General features: G+C 34.4%; 1 protein-coding gene across 1 annotated transcript in view; it reads right to left on the minus strand.

Annotated features, from left to right (window-relative positions):
- Positions 1–8,367: 8,367 nt before the first annotated feature.
- CACUL1 (CDK2 associated cullin domain 1) overlaps positions 8,368–17,467 on the minus strand; it is an 80,107-nt gene continuing 71,007 nt past the window's right edge. The window contains exons 8-10 of the mRNA XM_051981525.1: positions 11,487–11,530; positions 11,314–11,364; positions 8,368–11,003 (exon numbers count right to left, since the gene is read on the minus strand). Of these exons, the coding sequence (XP_051837485.1) occupies positions 11,336–11,364; positions 11,487–11,530 (73 nt within the window). The 3' untranslated portion in view covers positions 8,368–11,003; positions 11,314–11,335. The remainder of the gene's footprint in view (positions 11,004–11,313; positions 11,365–11,486; positions 11,531–17,467) is intronic.

A 17,467-nucleotide genomic window follows, 5' to 3' on the forward strand; every position in this document is an offset into this window, starting at 1 on the left:
GCTAGTAAGTCCTCACCTGATGGTCAGAAAAAGGTCTCAAGAACTTTAGAATTACTTGTACGACACAGGGAGACACTGGCCCGCACTGCCCAGCATGGCGAGCCCTCAGAGAAGGAGCTGGTCTCTATGAGCAAAGCGGAATGGCATTAGGCCAGAAGCAGCATGAGGCAGTGTCCTCCCACATGGTCACAGCTTGGGCCCGAGCACTCCAACCTCCTCCAGATCAGCCAGACTAACCTGACTCTAACATAGTGACATACCAACCAACCACACCCATCCAAGGGTAGCTAAATCCTACCCTTTCTAGTTTCACAATGGCTTTTGCCTCTGAACACTTTAATATAGCTGTCTCTGTAACTCGAGCCCTCAATCTCTCATCTAAATTACTGCAATAAACAAGTTACTGCTTCACTTCTCCCCACTCGAGCTCATTTTATATAATAGTGTCAAAATAATTCTCCTTAAACACTCCTCTACTCAAGTTTTATCTTATTGCCTCTAAAATCAAATACAAATACCAATTAGTATTTGAAGTCTTACATAATCTGGTCCTAATCTTTCTTGTACAACTAGACATGACTCTCTCCTGAATTTCACTATCCTGCCAAAGTGGCCTTTTCCCATAACTTTCATCTCCCAGTTTAATATTTTTGCAACCCTATCTGAATGTAATGTAGTCCTCCTCCACCCCTCAAGTCTCTTTTCAAGATGCAACTCAAGCATCATCTTCTAAATGAAGCTCTTCCAAATTCCCACAATTGCTTGCCTTGCCTTCCTAAAATATTGTAATTTAACTTTTATTCATTTATATTACTTATGCTACATAAATATATACATTTTAAAATATATTTTGTCTCCATTAAAATGCAGATTTCCAAACAGGAATTGTTTTATTCTTTGTAATTATATTCCCAGCATCTAGCACAGTACCTGGTATATAACAGCTGCTTGATCCAATAGCCGTTTTTAAAAATAGGGCTATTTAGCCTAAAGACAAAGCAAACAACACCATTCTTCACTGCTGTATAGAATCATGTCTGCCTATTACTCATAGTAACTGAACACAGCAGTACTAGGTACTTATTTCCTTACTTGAATATCATTGCTTCTTCTTGGGGGAGAAGTACATTGACTGCAAATTGCCATCTATTCCTATCTCATCATCTCAGCATGCTCCCAAAAAAGCCTTCTAAGATTTCTCCTTTTATAACACCAACCTATGATTTCAAAAAATTTAAGTGCAAACTACCAAAATTTTCCTATGGCCTTTTGTCAAATTCTAGCAAAGTTTGCTGCTTCTGAGTCATTTTCTCCCTTTCTCTTTTTCCAAATCATAAATGATTCAAGAGTTATGGCTCTTGCTAGTCTTTTAGGATTTTTTTCCCCCAGTGGAGGGGAAAAGGTAGAGGGAAAAAATATGAATCAATTGTCCCCTCTTGCCCAGAGCTAGTTTCCAGGAGTACACTGAGGAGAAGTTATCTCTGACCCATAAAATAATATAGTTTCCTACCTCACCCTCCCTATATAGATAATATTCCCACCACATCAAGACCTTGAAAGCAGTCATGTAGAGCCTAGTGCAGCCTCTTAAAACTAGAGCATCAGGATAGAGTGAAGTAAACCAGATTGTTAAACACATATCCATGCACGCCATCAATACTCCAGAGTGTTGAACTAGATTAAAATGTAATTGAAAAATATTAAAAGTGAAATATAGATATTATCTTTTAAAACTAAATTAATGTGAAATCTGCAGGGTTCCTTACATAGTTTTACCACCTTTGACCCTTTTCCACCCTGGCAACAGCATGCTGAAGAGATGAGGTTTAAAGCAAAGCATCACAGGACCCATGTCAATGTGAAGAGGAAATCATGTGGAAATTCCCATAGCATTTTACTTTTCTTTGTAATGGATGCTGAAATGCAGTCTCATCTCATGTAATGGCTTTGAGGTAAAGTACCAATCCTAATTTTTAAAAAATCAATCATACAAGCCATTCTCTGATTGATAAATGGTCAAAGGACAGGAACAATTTTCAGATGAAATTAAAACCATTTCTAATCATTATGAAAAAATGCTCTAAATCACTGTTAAGCAGAGAAATGCAAGTTAAGACAACTTTGAGGGACTACTATACACCTCTCAGATTGATTAAGATGACAAATTTTGGAAGGGATGTGGGAAAATCAAGCACTGATGCATTGTTGGTGGAGATATCAGTTCATATCTATAGAGATATGAACTGATCCAACCATTCTGGAGAGCAGTTTGGAATTATGTCTAAAGAGCTATCAAATTGCGCACACCCTTTGATCCAGCAGTGTCTTATTAGGCTTGTATTACAAATATAACAATAAAAAAGGGAAAAGGACTCACATGGGAGCTCTCTTTGTAGTGTCAAGGAACTGGAAATTGAGTATATGCCCATCAGGTGGAGAATGAATAAATTATGGCATGTGAATGTTATGGAATATTATTGTTCTATAAGAAATGATCAGCAGGATGATTTCAGAGAGGCCTGGAGAGAGCTACATGAATTGATGCTAAGTGAAGTAAGCAACAAGATTATGTGATGATCAATTCTGATGGACATGGCTCAGGCCAGTTTCAATGGTCTTGTGATGGGGGGAGCCATCTACACCCAGAGAGAGGTCTGTAGGGAACTGAGTGTGGATCACAACATAGTATTTTTCACTATTTTTGTTTTTTTTTTTTCTCATCTCTTTTTCCTTTTTGATTTTTTTTTTATTTTGTGCAACATGATAAATGTGGAAATATGTATAGAACTGCCTATGTTTAACATATATATTGGATTGCTGTCTAGGGGAGGAATGGAAAGAAGGGAAGGAGAAAAAATTGGAACACAATGTTTTGCAAGAGTGAATGTTGAAAATTATTTTTACATTATTAAAAAAAAAAAGCTGTTGTCAAAAAAAAAAAAAAAAAAGTTTTCAGCATCCCCAGTGAAACAAAAGTTTAGAAGGATCTTAAAAAAAAAAAAAAATGGAAGCTCAGTTAGGAGAAAAAGACTTGCCTAAAGATCACACGAATAATGACATAGTTGGATATGTATGTATGTTATAAAATATTTTGTCAGAGACTACTAATGCACTGTTAGTGATAACTGATTGGTCACCATTGATACCCAAAAGGGGCAAATTGTACATACCCTGAGATCCAGCAATACCACTAGGTCTGTATCCCAGAGATTTAAAAAGAGAAAAAGAACCTATCTGTATAAAAATATCTCTACCAGCTCTTTTTGTGATGGCAAAAAGTTGGAAATTGGGGGGGGGGGGATGATCTTCAACTGGGAGAATGGTCAAATAAGTTGTGGTACATGAATATCATGGTGAATGGCTTCCTATATAGATTAGTGTCTAGTACTACAAATATGGCAAGTACAGGGGACTTAAGGATGAAAAGCAAAACATCAAAATTTGAGTGTAACTGGGAAATAGGCCAAATGTGCTGGATTACATACAGTTCAGATTGTTTTTTTAAATGAAAGTTTAGGTTTAGAAAAGTATAAATGGAATGAAGATTAGTGTAAAAGTTCAAAAGGCTTTGTTTGATTTATTGGAAAGTAGGTCAGCAGAGAGTAAACACTTTTTCATCAAAAGAAAGGCAAAATTATACTTAATCAAAACATGATGAGGACTCAATGGAAATACTAAGTGGGAAGGGCAACTTCTTTTAAAACACAAAGAAGTGGAACAGAAAAGCTTAAAACTTGGAATAAATAAGGAAAGGTAGGCTAAACTAAATTAGACCAAATAAAAAGTAATCAAGTCCCTTCTCAATATGTAGAAACAGAAAACTGAATATGATGAAACTGAAAAGGAATTAATCCAGGTGAGAAGAGCTTTAAGGAATTAGCACTCTGAGAACATACTAACCAGTTACAAAGAAAGCAAGGGTCTCAAAAAAAAAAAGTGGCAGGGAACAAAGGGAACAATATCTGAATAAGGTAATCAAAGTAAAAACATTTCCAAATTGGAAAACAGGTAAGATTGAATAGCAAAAGAAAAAAGATAGGAAGATGAAGTAGAAAAGTAGAATTTATAATTCTGATATCAGGAGACAAGATTAAAAACATCATACATTATAGGCTAATCTGTGTGTTAGGTGATGGCCAAATGAAGTACTTGATATATGAACCATATCATGTTTGTCATATCAATATAGCAAGACTCAAAACAGCTTTACAAGCTTTATTTCATCAATAGGAAAATACATGGGGGAAAAATATAATTCCCTGATAGAGAAGTAATTAAGGACTTACTCTGAAGTAAAAGGTCACAGCCAAGGTTTTGGCATGAGGGCAAACAAATATAACAGGGTCTCTTCTGAATGGCAGGCAAAGTATCGGGTATATTAAGATTTTTTTTAAAAAGAAAAAAAAACTATACAAAATCCTACAATGTCTCTATAATTCAGCAGGTAAATATAAAAGAAACCTCTTGCAGAGTTATCTAAGTGAGGCTTGAATCATTCAATATGGAGTGGTTAGATATGTTGGGGATGAGCTAATCCAACCCCCATATTTTACAAATGAAAAAACTGAGATCCAGATTGATTTACTCAAAGATAGAGAGGCAGATCCAGCTTGTGCAGAAGTTATTAGTCAAGTGCACTTCCTCATTCTCAACCACAGTTCTCTGCAATTGTATTTCTAATGTCCTCAAAATACCATGGTTGAAATAGGTCAAACAATAAAAGCCACTAACTAAATCACCACCTGATTTGAATTGAGTACATACTTCTAAAAGGATATTCAGAGGGTTAACTACATTATATATTCACCACATTAAAGTAACAAATGAGAAGTAATTTTTTAAACTATTAACCTCAGATCTATAACATCTCAGAATTGTAAGCAACTATAATTGTTTTATTAAAAAAAAAGTCTTGAGCAAAAAAAGATTGTCATTTCAAAACATAAGTGCAATATTGAAAGAGAAAGTGTTGCATTAATAAAAATATATACTCTTAAAGTGGCATTTTCTTTAATAACCCTTTAATAACCAATAAAAATATAGATTGGTTACATGTATTTGCTGTCCTCCAAGAACAGATACAAAGACTAATATAGATTAGAGCCCCACAACATCATACAGCAAATCTCTTCTTGGGGATGGAAAAGTGAGTGTTGCTGTGCCTTTTAAGTGAGAACCACTGAAATAATTAATTTACCTTCAAAAAAAAATGAGAATGTGAGGCAGAAGTTGATGCATCATTTTTCAATTAACACAGTATATTAAAAAAGGATTCTGAGGGTTTTTAAAAATTCTAAATGGGGAGAGAAAAGGAAGTAGAGAGAGTAACTCTTTTACATAGGTAGCAGTTAGAAGATGAGGCTAGGACAAAGAATTTTTTTTTAAGCTATTTTCCCATGAGCTCTAATTCTTCCTAAAATTATTAGAAATCTTATTTTTTCAACAACCTTTTATTTTCAAAATACATGCAAAGATAGTTTTCAACATTCACCCTTGCAAAACTATGTTCAAAATTATTTTTCCCTTCCTTCCCCCACCCCTTCCCCTAGACAAGTAATCTGTTAAATATGTGCAATTCTTAAATACATAATTCTATAATTATCATGCTGCACAAGAAAAATCAGATCAAAAAAGGAAAAACAATTAGAAAGAAAACAAAAAGCAAGCAAACAACAACAAAAATGATGAAAATGCTGTATTGTGATCCACACTCAGTTCCCACAATCGTCTCTCTGGGTGTAGATGGCTCTCATCATCACAAGATTATTGGAACTGGAGTGAATCTCCTCGCTGTTGAAAAGAGCCACGATCATCAGAATTGGATCATCACATATTTTTGTTGCCGTGTACAATGTTCTCCTGGTTCTATTCACTTCACTCAGCATCAAGTCATGTAAGTCTCTCCAAGCCCCTCTGAAATCATCCTGTTGGTCATTTCTCACAGAACAATAATATTCCATAATATTCACATACCATAACTTATTCACAGCCATTCTCCAATTGATGGGCATCCACTCAGTTTCCAGTTTCTTGCTACTACAAAAAGGGCTGCCACAAACATTTTTTGTACATGGGGGGGGTCCCTTTCCCTCATTTAAGATCTCTTTGGGACATAAGCCCAGAAGAAACACTGCTGGGTCAAAGGGTATGCACAGTTTGATAGCCTTTGGGCACAGTTCCAAATTGCTCTCCAGAATGGTTGGATCAGTTCACAACTCCATAAACAATGTATTAATATTCCTGTCTTCCTACATCCCCTCCAACATTTATCAAATTTCCCTGTCATCTTAGTCAGTCTGAGAGGTATGTAAGTGATACCTCAGAGCTGTCTTAATTTGCATTGAAATTTTCTTTAAAATTGCTAATTTAACATTAAAAAGTTGTTTTCTTACAGGCTCTAGCCATACATAATATACTTATGTTCAAGCTTGCTAGTGAAAGGCTAGATCTCATTACCTTTTGTTAAACACCAAGCTAAGAGGCTCAAAAAAGAGAGACCATAAAAATCAGTCCTAAATGTTCCATATGGATTTTGCTTTCCATTTTAACAGTAAGGCTTTTAATATCTTGGATTAGTTTTGTACTCATAATCCAACATTTAGAAATACTAATAGTAACTTTACTTAAACAATATATTTATTTTTAGCCCTGAGAACAATGCCTCTCCCACAATAATCACTGAAATAATTAATTCCTCTCCATCAGAGTAAACAAGAAAAGGAAACACCACCAGTCTTAACAACAGTAATAAATAGAATGATGGTGGGTTTTTTTGTTTGTTTTGGGGTGTGTGTGTGTGTGTGTGTGTGTGTGTGTGTGTGTGTGTGCGCGTGTGTGTGTCGCTGATGATATGGGGACAGAAAGTGAAATACAAGAGTAAGAGATCTAGTTGGAAAAGCTATTCCCTTCACAAAGAAACCAGTGGACTTATGTGAAAAGGCAAAGAAAGTCTCATTCCCTGTTTAGTTGGCGTAACATTCATGTGCAAAGTATTTTTGAAGAATAACAAATACATGCAAAATTACAACAGAAAAGATCCACACATCAGACAATATAGGGAAATTTACATATTGTAACTAAGGCCATATGTTCACACAATATTGTTACAGAAAAACCTACATTACATAAGTATTTATTTTTCTTAATAAACCTCCTAAGATCTTAGCACCACAATTCATCCAGGTTCTAGAACTAAAGACCTAAACTTTATTTTCCTTAGAAGGGAGGAGAAACCACTCTTCCCAAGTGATCTTAATATACCTTTCCAAAACCTGTTATGATACAAAAAATAGCTTTGCACTGTGTAAAACTTACTGAAAATTAAGTAAGCACCATATAAATATTCTTAACACTTTTTTTTGGTAGAAGCTCATGCCAAGCTGAGGTTTCCTTGACAAGATTTTCATTTTTTATTCCTACAAGAAAAACATTTCCTTCTGGGTAAGGGTAAAGTGGTGAATCAAAAAGATAAGATGAAGTTAGTACCAAAGGCAATCTTTAAAATTTAGGACTAATTTTTAAACAAGCAATCTTTATGGGAAAAAAAAATCCATTAATTTCATAAATTTTTATGCTACTGTCTGAAGGTTTCTTGAGGACTTCTACCTTCAATTATTTTTCATCCAGGGCACAAACTTTAATTTAGGGAGATTTATCAGACATCTGTAGTTAACATGGTGCTGATTAAAAAAAAAAAAAAAAAAAAAAAGGAAAGGAAAGAAAGCGAAAAGTATTTCAAGATCACATTTTCATAGTGAATATTGCCTAGAAAATCAATTGTATTTGTAATGAACAGACAAGCCTTGGATTCATTAAATTCTGGATTGGAATAACCCTCCTAAAACAGAATGGCTATGAGAAATAGGCCAAGTTCTTTAACTTTTCGATATCAAACATGAAGACCACTGTGCAGCCCAATCCAGATTAAAATGTAATTGGAAAATACTTAGCAATGTCAATAAAACTACCATAGTTTCGTACAAAACTACTACACAAAAAAACAAAAAATGCAATGTTAATATGTAGTTTTCAAAGTTAACACGAGGCCCATAGGGATCCCAAGATAGGATCTAGTGGCTCATTTCCATTTGAGTGTGCCGCCACTTCTTTATGAAACTCTCAGGCTCTAAGCGGCAAAGAAGGGACCAATCTGAATTGGCAGAGAGGCATTTCCTCACCTACCCTTCTACAGCATCAAAGAAAGCCCAAGTCTGTTTGTCTCCCAATCCCACCCTTTTCCCCACCCCTAGGTATTTACTTAAGTCTCATAACAAAATTTTGCCATTACTTATCTAAACCAGTAAATTACAGATAAGATTACATTATATAATCTTAAAATTTAAATACCACATTGTTCAACTCAACAAATTAAACAAAAACATTTAATATTAATACAGAAATTAAGTTCCAAAGTATATTTTGTATTTCTGCTACTCATGAATTCATTTCAGGAGTAGACTGTAGACTGGAGAAGGGAACAATTGACAAATCAAAGCCAGTTTTGTTGTTAGAAGAGTTACCAGTTCTGTCCTACCTTATCCTCATGGCTTTAAAAATACCAGCTCCCAGAAAAGAGTTGGATTTAATCACAGTGTAAAATTTAGAAAACTAAATGTAGACATTATGTTAAAACACACAATAATAAAACCATAAAAGACAGTATAAAAATACCTCTGCATTAAGTTCATAATGCAAAAACATACAGAAATTTTAATGCCAATTCACAACATAATACAGTATTTTTTTTTTTTTTACAAAGGAAATTTATACATACTGTTGAACAAGCAAGAATACTACATTGTGGAAAAAGGCTTTCACTACTGCTAGGGTGCTTATGCATTCATCTACATTAAGAGGAATGTTCAGTTTTTCCTTTTTGCAGGATATTGAAGTTTACTTCCTAATGAAAATTTGTTATAACCACCTTCTTAGACGTAAGACTTCAGTTCTGTGTACTATATACAATATACTATATAAAGCCCAATATCAAACTTTTTATTAAACAAAGTAAAATTCTAACTGCATGATGAAAGAATTCTTTAACACTCTAACTTAGAATGTTACTGATATACATCAATTTCTCAGGTCACATTTTGTTTCTATATGTGTGTGTGTATATATGTGCATATATATATACATACACATAAGATATATATGTACATACATACATGTACATATGTGTATTATGTACAAACACACACACACACACACACACATATCTATCTTTTTTTTAAAACAATAATTCAGTATCTATTACCACAACCTTGGTAATCCTTGGATGGTAAACTGGATCCTGCTCAAAGTATTCCATAAGATTGGAAGATTCTCCTTAACCATTGATCCTAACTGGAAAACTCAGGAACATCTTCAATTTTTGCTTTCCTAACAAAACAAGTTTTCCCAAAGTGGAGGTTTCCTTTAAAAGGATGCATTGCTCCCCTGGATCTTTCTTTTCAACCCTGTGTATTACTGCCTAACTCGCCTCCCAAAAAGACAACTGGAGTTTATGGAGGCTACATAAAGATAAGGTTTCAAAACAGGAGTGAGCAGACGAACCCAAGGATCCCTCTAAAAGGCCTCTTTGCCACTTCTGCAGTTTTTCAGAAGGTAAAAATAACTTTGACATAGCCACATAAAACTGAAGTCTGTAACACAAAGCAATATAGTCTGTTTGGACTTAAGGAAAGAGGAGATACTTTTCCCTGCCACATCTTGCAACCTTCTCCCCCTTTCAAACTGGAATAAAACTTAAAAAAGAATTTGGCCAGGAGAGAATATTGTGAGTGTAGAAGAGAAAATGTTCCTTTCCCTTAGCTCGGAAAGGTCTTTGTGACAACAGAGTAAATCTAACTCCACTTCCACAAAGCCAAGGTCTATCAGGATGATATGACTACCAAAAGCTAGAGTCAAACTGCTTTGTTTTGTCACATACATTTACCACCCATTTAAAAAGGAATGGATCAGGAATCCTACACCACTGATTCTTATTTGGATTCAAAAGTAAACTCAGAACTTCAAAAAGTGCTAGTTGTTCCGATGACCCTAGAAACATAAAAGTGGTATCAGTTCTGAGGTTCAAAAATTAACTTACTGCCATCACTGCAGCAGTCAACATATTCATGGTTAAGTGATAAAAGGAATAGAAATTTCTCCAAGAGTTGGTCCCCAATACTAATATGAACATAAACATATTAAAGCAGATGGAATATCTGACCAATCTGCCACAGATTAACAATTTCTCCCCCTCCCCCCCCAATTAGCACCCTGCCAGCTGAGCAGCAGTTAGTGCCTTCCTGGTTTTGTATATGACACCACAGCATTGTCAGGAAGCATCTTTGAACTTGAAATCAGTTGTTGCAAAGTGCACAAAGCTCAAGGCACAGAGTGGAAAAAAAGTGAACCAATGAGAATTGAGAATATTTATGACAAAGCAGTTAAGTAATCTCTTTTAACACACTTTCTAATGCTAAACAAAGGACCAACTCTTGAAAAGGGGCATTGTTTTGGTTTTGGACAAAAAATACTGTATTGTAATGATTTTTTTTAAGTAAAAGATATCTTGACATATGAAACTGATATATACCAACACACTTAACAGTCCACAAATGAACAAAAAATAAGTGCAAAAAAGGATTCTTCTGGTCTTTTGCAGGAAGCTGCTGAATTTGGGCTGCTGATTTTCACTGAGTAATGCTTCTCAAGATACCTGTTCCTCACAGAAGAGGTGTGGATAAAATTTATTGTTGAAAGATTGTCACCTCTCAAAATTATCCCCAGGTCTAGCAGCAACTGACTTTTTAGGAAAAATTAGAAAACCAAGTATGAAGTCCAACCTCCTCTTCCAAGTCTAACTTGGCAACAGAGCCCCTTGAGTCTTAGCAGGGCCCAAGCTGGTACTCTGGATACAATTCCAGCTCCTCCAGGGTCTCCTTTAGGAATGAAAGCACATCCAGGACACATTCACTATCTGTACCCTCTGGAACTGGCACATGCTGCTGAGCCATCTGAAAAAACATTTTAATAGTAAGCAATTGTGTACATAAAATGCCATTCAATAGTATTTTAGGGGTTGTTGCTATTCCCCTAGCCCACATGACCTCCTCCCCAAATCCCCATGCTACAAGTTTTACAAAAAGGGTTTCTCTGGGTAAAACTAAATGGCACAATATATAAGGGTCATGAAAGGTACAAAAGCACTAGCATGTAAAAATGGGTCAACATTTATTCTGGTGAGATTCTGAATAGTGCCAACTTCTTCACAACCACCCCATCAATGCCTACCACCAAAAAATTGACTTCCCTATTGAAACTTACTGCAGGACAGTCAGTTTGAACTTCATGAAAAGTTGGTCCTTATGTGGACACCTGTTTCATCAAGAAACACATTAATGTTAAAATACTTCATCACAAAGCTATCAATACTAGTTATACTAGGTCACAAAATTTTTGACTTTTAGAAATAAAGAATAAAAAATGTTATTACTTACTATAAGCTAATTCTTCTCCAGCTCTCTTACGTGACTGATCACCTCTAGGAAAATAAAAACAAGGATAAACAGGACTGGCTTACTGGCAGAGGTATAAGGGAAAACAGGTCCTTAATTATGATATACATTATCATAATGCAATGCCATCCGTTAGACTATCTAAGATTTTTTAAAGCAAAATTCGTGTCATCAAAAACATGAGGTCATTGTCAATCCTCCCATCTTCTAATGACTACTCTTTGAAGACAGGGGACCATTTCTCTTTTGTCTACATATTCCCACTGCATAAAACATAGTAGGTATGTCAATTCTAATCCAAGAAACAGCTTTAAATCAAGATAATAAAAAGCAATATGGCCACAAACTCTGAACTTGAATCATATACATTTTAAAATATATCCAACTCTCTGGTGGAGTTGTGAATGAATCCAGCCATTCTGGAGAGCAATCTGGAATTATGCCCAAAAAGTTATCAAACTGTGCATACCCTTTGATCCAGCAGTGTTTCTATTGGGCTTATACCCCAAAGAGATACTAAAAAAGGGAAAGGAACCTGTATGTGCCAAAATGTTTGTAGCAGCCCTGTTTGTAGTGGCTAGAAACTGGAAAATGAATGGATGCCCATCAATTGGAGAATGGCTCGGTAAATTGTGGTATATGAATGTTATGGAATATTATTGCTCTGTAAGGAATGACCAGCAGGATGAATACAGAGAAGCTTGGAGAGACCTACATGGACTGATGCTAAGTGAGATGAGCAGAACCAGGAGATCATTATACACTTCGACAACGATATTGTATGAGGATGTATTCTGATGGAAGTGGATTTCTATGACAAAGAGACCTAACTGAGTTTCAATGGATAAATGATGGACAGAAACAGCTACACCCAAAGAAGGAACACTGGGAAATGAATGTGAACTATTTGCATTTTTGATTTTCTTCCCGAGTTATTTTTACCTTCTGAATCCAATTCTCCCTGTGCAGCGGGAGAACTGTTCGGTTCTGCAAATATGTATTGTATCTAGGATATGCTGCAACATATTTAACATATATAGGACTGCTTGCCATCTTGGGGGGGGGGGGGGGACGGAGGGAGGGAGGGGAAAAAACGAAACATAAGCGAGTGCAAGGGATAATGTTGTAAAAAAATTATCCTGGCATGGATTCTGTCAATACAAAGTTATTATTAAATAAAATAAAATTTAAAATTAAAAAAAATAAAAAATAAAAATAAAATAAAATATATCCAACTCTCAATTATTTACACTTAATGAAAGGACGACTATGATAATTTATATTTTGCTTTGGAATTTTGTTTTTGTACAATATATGAAAGATTTGAATGGGATAAGAAATGTATGAATCTATTAATGCAGTGTTTTTCATGTTCTCAACTTGATTAAGCATCAATTCTGACAAATATGAAGTCTTTTTTTTTAAACCACGAATTTATGAAACAGGCAGAGATGGGCTAACCCCCTTCTTCTCCTGGCACTTGCTCATTTTCTCCACAAATCCTATCATTTATCTTAGAGGTGACTGCGTTGCCAGTACTGCTACTGACTTCTACAAATTCAGACAAATCTTCAGACTCACCAACAAGTAAACACTTGAAGGGCCTTACCTGAGAAACTTATAATGAAACTAAAAAAATTTGAAAAGTTTATAAATATCACCCTAATGTACCATGTCTTTCTTCAAAAAAAGGGGGGGGAATGGGAGTAGCTGGATATAGATATCTGATTTTCAGATTCCTCTCTCACTTTATAGATGAGTTAAAAAAAAAAAAAAAAAAAAGGAAGCTAAAATTGGTAAATCCATAGTATGTTAGTGGCAAAAACTGAGATTAATCATTACATTACCTATAATCCACATTCTTCTGTGACTTCATCCAGGCATTTTATGCAATATATGAAATCCCCTTTATGCTTAAGATTATTTAAGTAATGTTTTCATTTCATGTAGTAATTATTTATGAATTGTTAAAGTACAAGTATAAATTTCATAGTTTTGAATTCTCTCTCCAAATTTATGTATTTTCCTGAAAAATGCTAAGTAGAAAAATACATTATTTCTAATACTCAACTCAATGGATAATTTAGATTCAAATGTTATCAATGGGGGAAATTTTTCATCTATAAATAATATTTTAAAATAAGTTTGTAAAACTCTAAATTGTTACCTGCAATACTTTACTAACAGCCAAATGAAATTTGGCTTATTGTAACATTCTTCAGAGGAATAATTCTTAACAAAGGATATTCAAGGACCCTCCATTTGTGATATAAAGGTTCATGAAAATTTTTCATTACTTTACCTCAATAAGACACAATTAAAGACATAAAACAGATACCATGGAAGACTACAAATGTACACAATGTAAAAAGTCTACAAATATGGGAGAACTCAGAAAATAAAACCATAATCATTTGAACCTATCCACCTATCAAATCAATATACAGCCAATGGTATGCCATCTAACCCACACTAAAGACAAACTATGAGCTATTCTTGAATCATAATCTCTATTACCATGTAGATACAGTAACAGTTTTTTTTTTTTAGTTCCAACTACATAAAGAAAAATGGACCAACATATTTATGGGATTTAATTTTCTTTTATAAAATAAATTATTCATTATACTATTAGGAAATTTTAATTTACTATTAAAAGGAGTTGATAGTTACTTCCAAGTACCCCAAATGCAGGTGTAAATTAGGAATGGTTAAATATCTTTTCAAGTTGAGCATACACTTTAAAAGCTCAGAACTAAGCTTACTTTCCATTATTTGATTTCAGATGATAAAACACAACCTGCAAAGTTAATTCAATTAAAGAACAGGAAAAAGTTGACTCCAGGAAAGAATAAAGAATGAAAAAGTTAAAGAATAGGAAAAATGACTTCAGCTCATGATATTGTGTTTTAAAACAAGGCCAATCTGTAGAATTTTATTCACTAACATCTTTTCCAACTCACTAGCTCAAATGTGAATGTGTTCACTAGCAACTAATAACATAGTATGAATCCAACAACATTTATATATTAGGACAAAACACTGCAAAGACTTCTATAGCACACTCTATTAAATCCTGGGCATAGTGCTGGATTCCAACATAATGTGATGGGAATATAATCTTAAATGAAAAAGTGGCTTGCAAAGCTGTGCAGTATAATCTTGTGGTTGGCTGAGCATAAACCATAAAATGACTGCTCGTATCAGAATAGCCAGTAACAGAATTATTATTAGATAACTGTACTATATTCTTGATTTTTCTCGCATCAGTGGATACAATTTCTTCAAAAACTGCTCTGGCCAAATAATGATCAAAAAAGCAACTGAATTTTACAGAGCATAATTTATAAGACCCATCAACAAGCTCTTAGGAGTAAAAGGGTGACTTTTGCATTAGCCTAAGTATGGTTTCTGTAAATCCCCTCTGAATAGTAGTGGGAGGATAAAAAGTTGGACTGGAATAGTTGTATATGATGACATGAGCTTATATTGCCTGTTCCAACCAAAGCACTGTGAGTATAATTTAAGAGGAGAGTTTAATCCTCACAATAAACGTATAACCATAAATTTAATTATATAAAAGCACAATTAACTTGATTATAATTAAATCTATTTGAATCTTATTATGTCCTGGAATATTGCCTGATACTTAAATTTCAACCAGAAGCTCAGCAAAGGAAATTAAGTTTTTCTAAGTAAAATAAAACTTTTAATCACTTTTATGGATGTAATGGATTAGGTCTTAATCACATGATTCTGTTATGCATTTAAGTTGGCATTTATTCTCAGAATTTATACATGAACGGATCCAATGAGACATTTGAACCGTGCCTAAAGACTGAAAACCCCAAACCTTAAAATGTCTTGTCTTAAGGACTGGAGAAATGTTCTGCATATTCACTCATGCTAACAAATTATTCTGGCACATAGCATGTTCATTCTTCAGAGAAACAATAAAATGAAAGTGCCTTGAGGACAGAGCCTATGTCATCATTTACCCATCAAAGGGCACAGCATCCAAAGATATTTAATGAATATTTGCTAAATGGTATGGCTACACTCTTACATCATCTTTCCTCACAGTTCAAATAAAAAAAACAAACAAAAAAAATGTTTAAAGCAGTATAAATTATTCTCAGTTCCATGCAGTCTATCTTTTATTGGCAGAAACAGGGCTTCAGATTTAGAAGAATTACTTTTTAGCCTACAAGATAGATACTTACCCTTTTCTGTGTTCTACATATATCTCTTTCTCAGAAAAAAATATTTCTAAATATATAAATAAGATTACAAATGAAAACAATTATATCCATATCATATGGAATCCAGGTCTGAGACCAGAAAGACTGAGAAAATGTTGGCTGATGAGGACAGCCAGGCCCAGCTGTGCTGCAGAGAAGTGGACATTGGCAAGAAGGAACCAGCACATGGTGAGCACAATTATGGAGGAGAGGGGGAGGGTCTCTTGGTTTGGGTGTCCAGGTGAGAAAGAAGAGCTGAGGTGAAGTCAAAGGCACCCCCCTCACTTCAAGATTAGAGGTATTTACATTAATACCTCTTATTTAAAAAATAAAAATAAAAATGAGCATGCTTCAAAGAACCCCACAATAGGAACTTATTATAGGAACAGGGAAGACAGGTTTATTTTCAGAGAACACTGAAGTAAAAAGAGTTGTTTCTACTCTTAAGAATAATGTGAAATGGCTCCCTGCCCAGGAAGAATTTAAAGAAGAACTGAAAAAATTTAAAAATCAAATGAATGACATAGAAGAAAAACTAAAATAATAATAATAATAATAACCATCCAAGAAATTATGAAAAAAAAAAGTTAACCAACTAGAAAAGGAGGTAGAGAGTCTCAAAGATGAAAGTAACTCTTTGAAAACTACAATTGGGCAAGGGGAAGCCAGTGAAACTATTGAGAGACCAAGAAATAAGATTATAAAGAATGAAAAAATAGAACAAAATGTGAAACATAAGGAAAACAACAGATCTGGAGAACAGATCAAGAAGAGAAAATATAGGAGTAATTGGATTGCCTTAAAGTTGAGTCCAAAAAAAGGACCTTGACACAAATTAATGCAAGAAATAATACAAGAGAAATGTCTTGGAATGACAGAACATGAGAGTAAAATAGAAATAGAAAATATCCACCAAACATCACCTCAAAGAGATCCTTTGTGGAAAACACAATGGGAACATTATTGCCAAATTTGGAAACCCCCAGATCAAAAAGAACATTTTGCAAGAAACAAGAAAAAAACAATTTAAATAAGCTGGAGCTACAATTAGAATTGTACAGAACTTATCAGTTGCTACAGTATAAGACCGCAGGTCTTGGAATCATATCTATAGAGAATCAAAAGAACTAGGCCTGAAGCCAAAAATATCATATCCAGCAAAAAATATAATATTGAAAGAGAAAAAAAGGACATTAATGAATTTGTAGATTTTCAGAACTTTCTTTCATGCAAACCTGAACTTAATAGAAAATTTAACATATAAAAGCCAATATCAAGGATCGATTACAAAAAAGTCAACATGGGCAAATTGTATTTTTTTTGTTGTTGTTTTTTTAACAAGGGAATTAAATTCCATATGTTTTAGATTGAAATCAACAATAAGGCAGCTCAAAAGAAAGACTGGCAGAGTTAAGGAAAAAGTAGTAATCATGCTGTACAAATGAGCAGAAGAACAGACACAGAACCATTAGAAGGGGTATAAGGGCTTATAGTCCCAAAAACCTATTCACATTGGGAATGGGTTAAATAGGCAACACCATATATATCATGCAGGGTATAGCATGCTCCAAAATCTAGAAAGAAATAAGGGAAGAAGGATGGGTGGATGGGAAAGCAAAGAGTTGGGGAAGAAGACACATAAGTGGGGGGATATTAAGAAAAAGCAAGGCAAATTAGGAGCAGAATTAAAGCAAACACTCAGTAGGGATAGGAAAAACTGAG

Source organism: Antechinus flavipes, chromosome 2, assembly GCF_016432865.1.
Source record: "Antechinus flavipes isolate AdamAnt ecotype Samford, QLD, Australia chromosome 2, AdamAnt_v2, whole genome shotgun sequence".
NCBI lineage: Eukaryota > Metazoa > Chordata > Mammalia > Dasyuromorphia > Dasyuridae > Antechinus > Antechinus flavipes.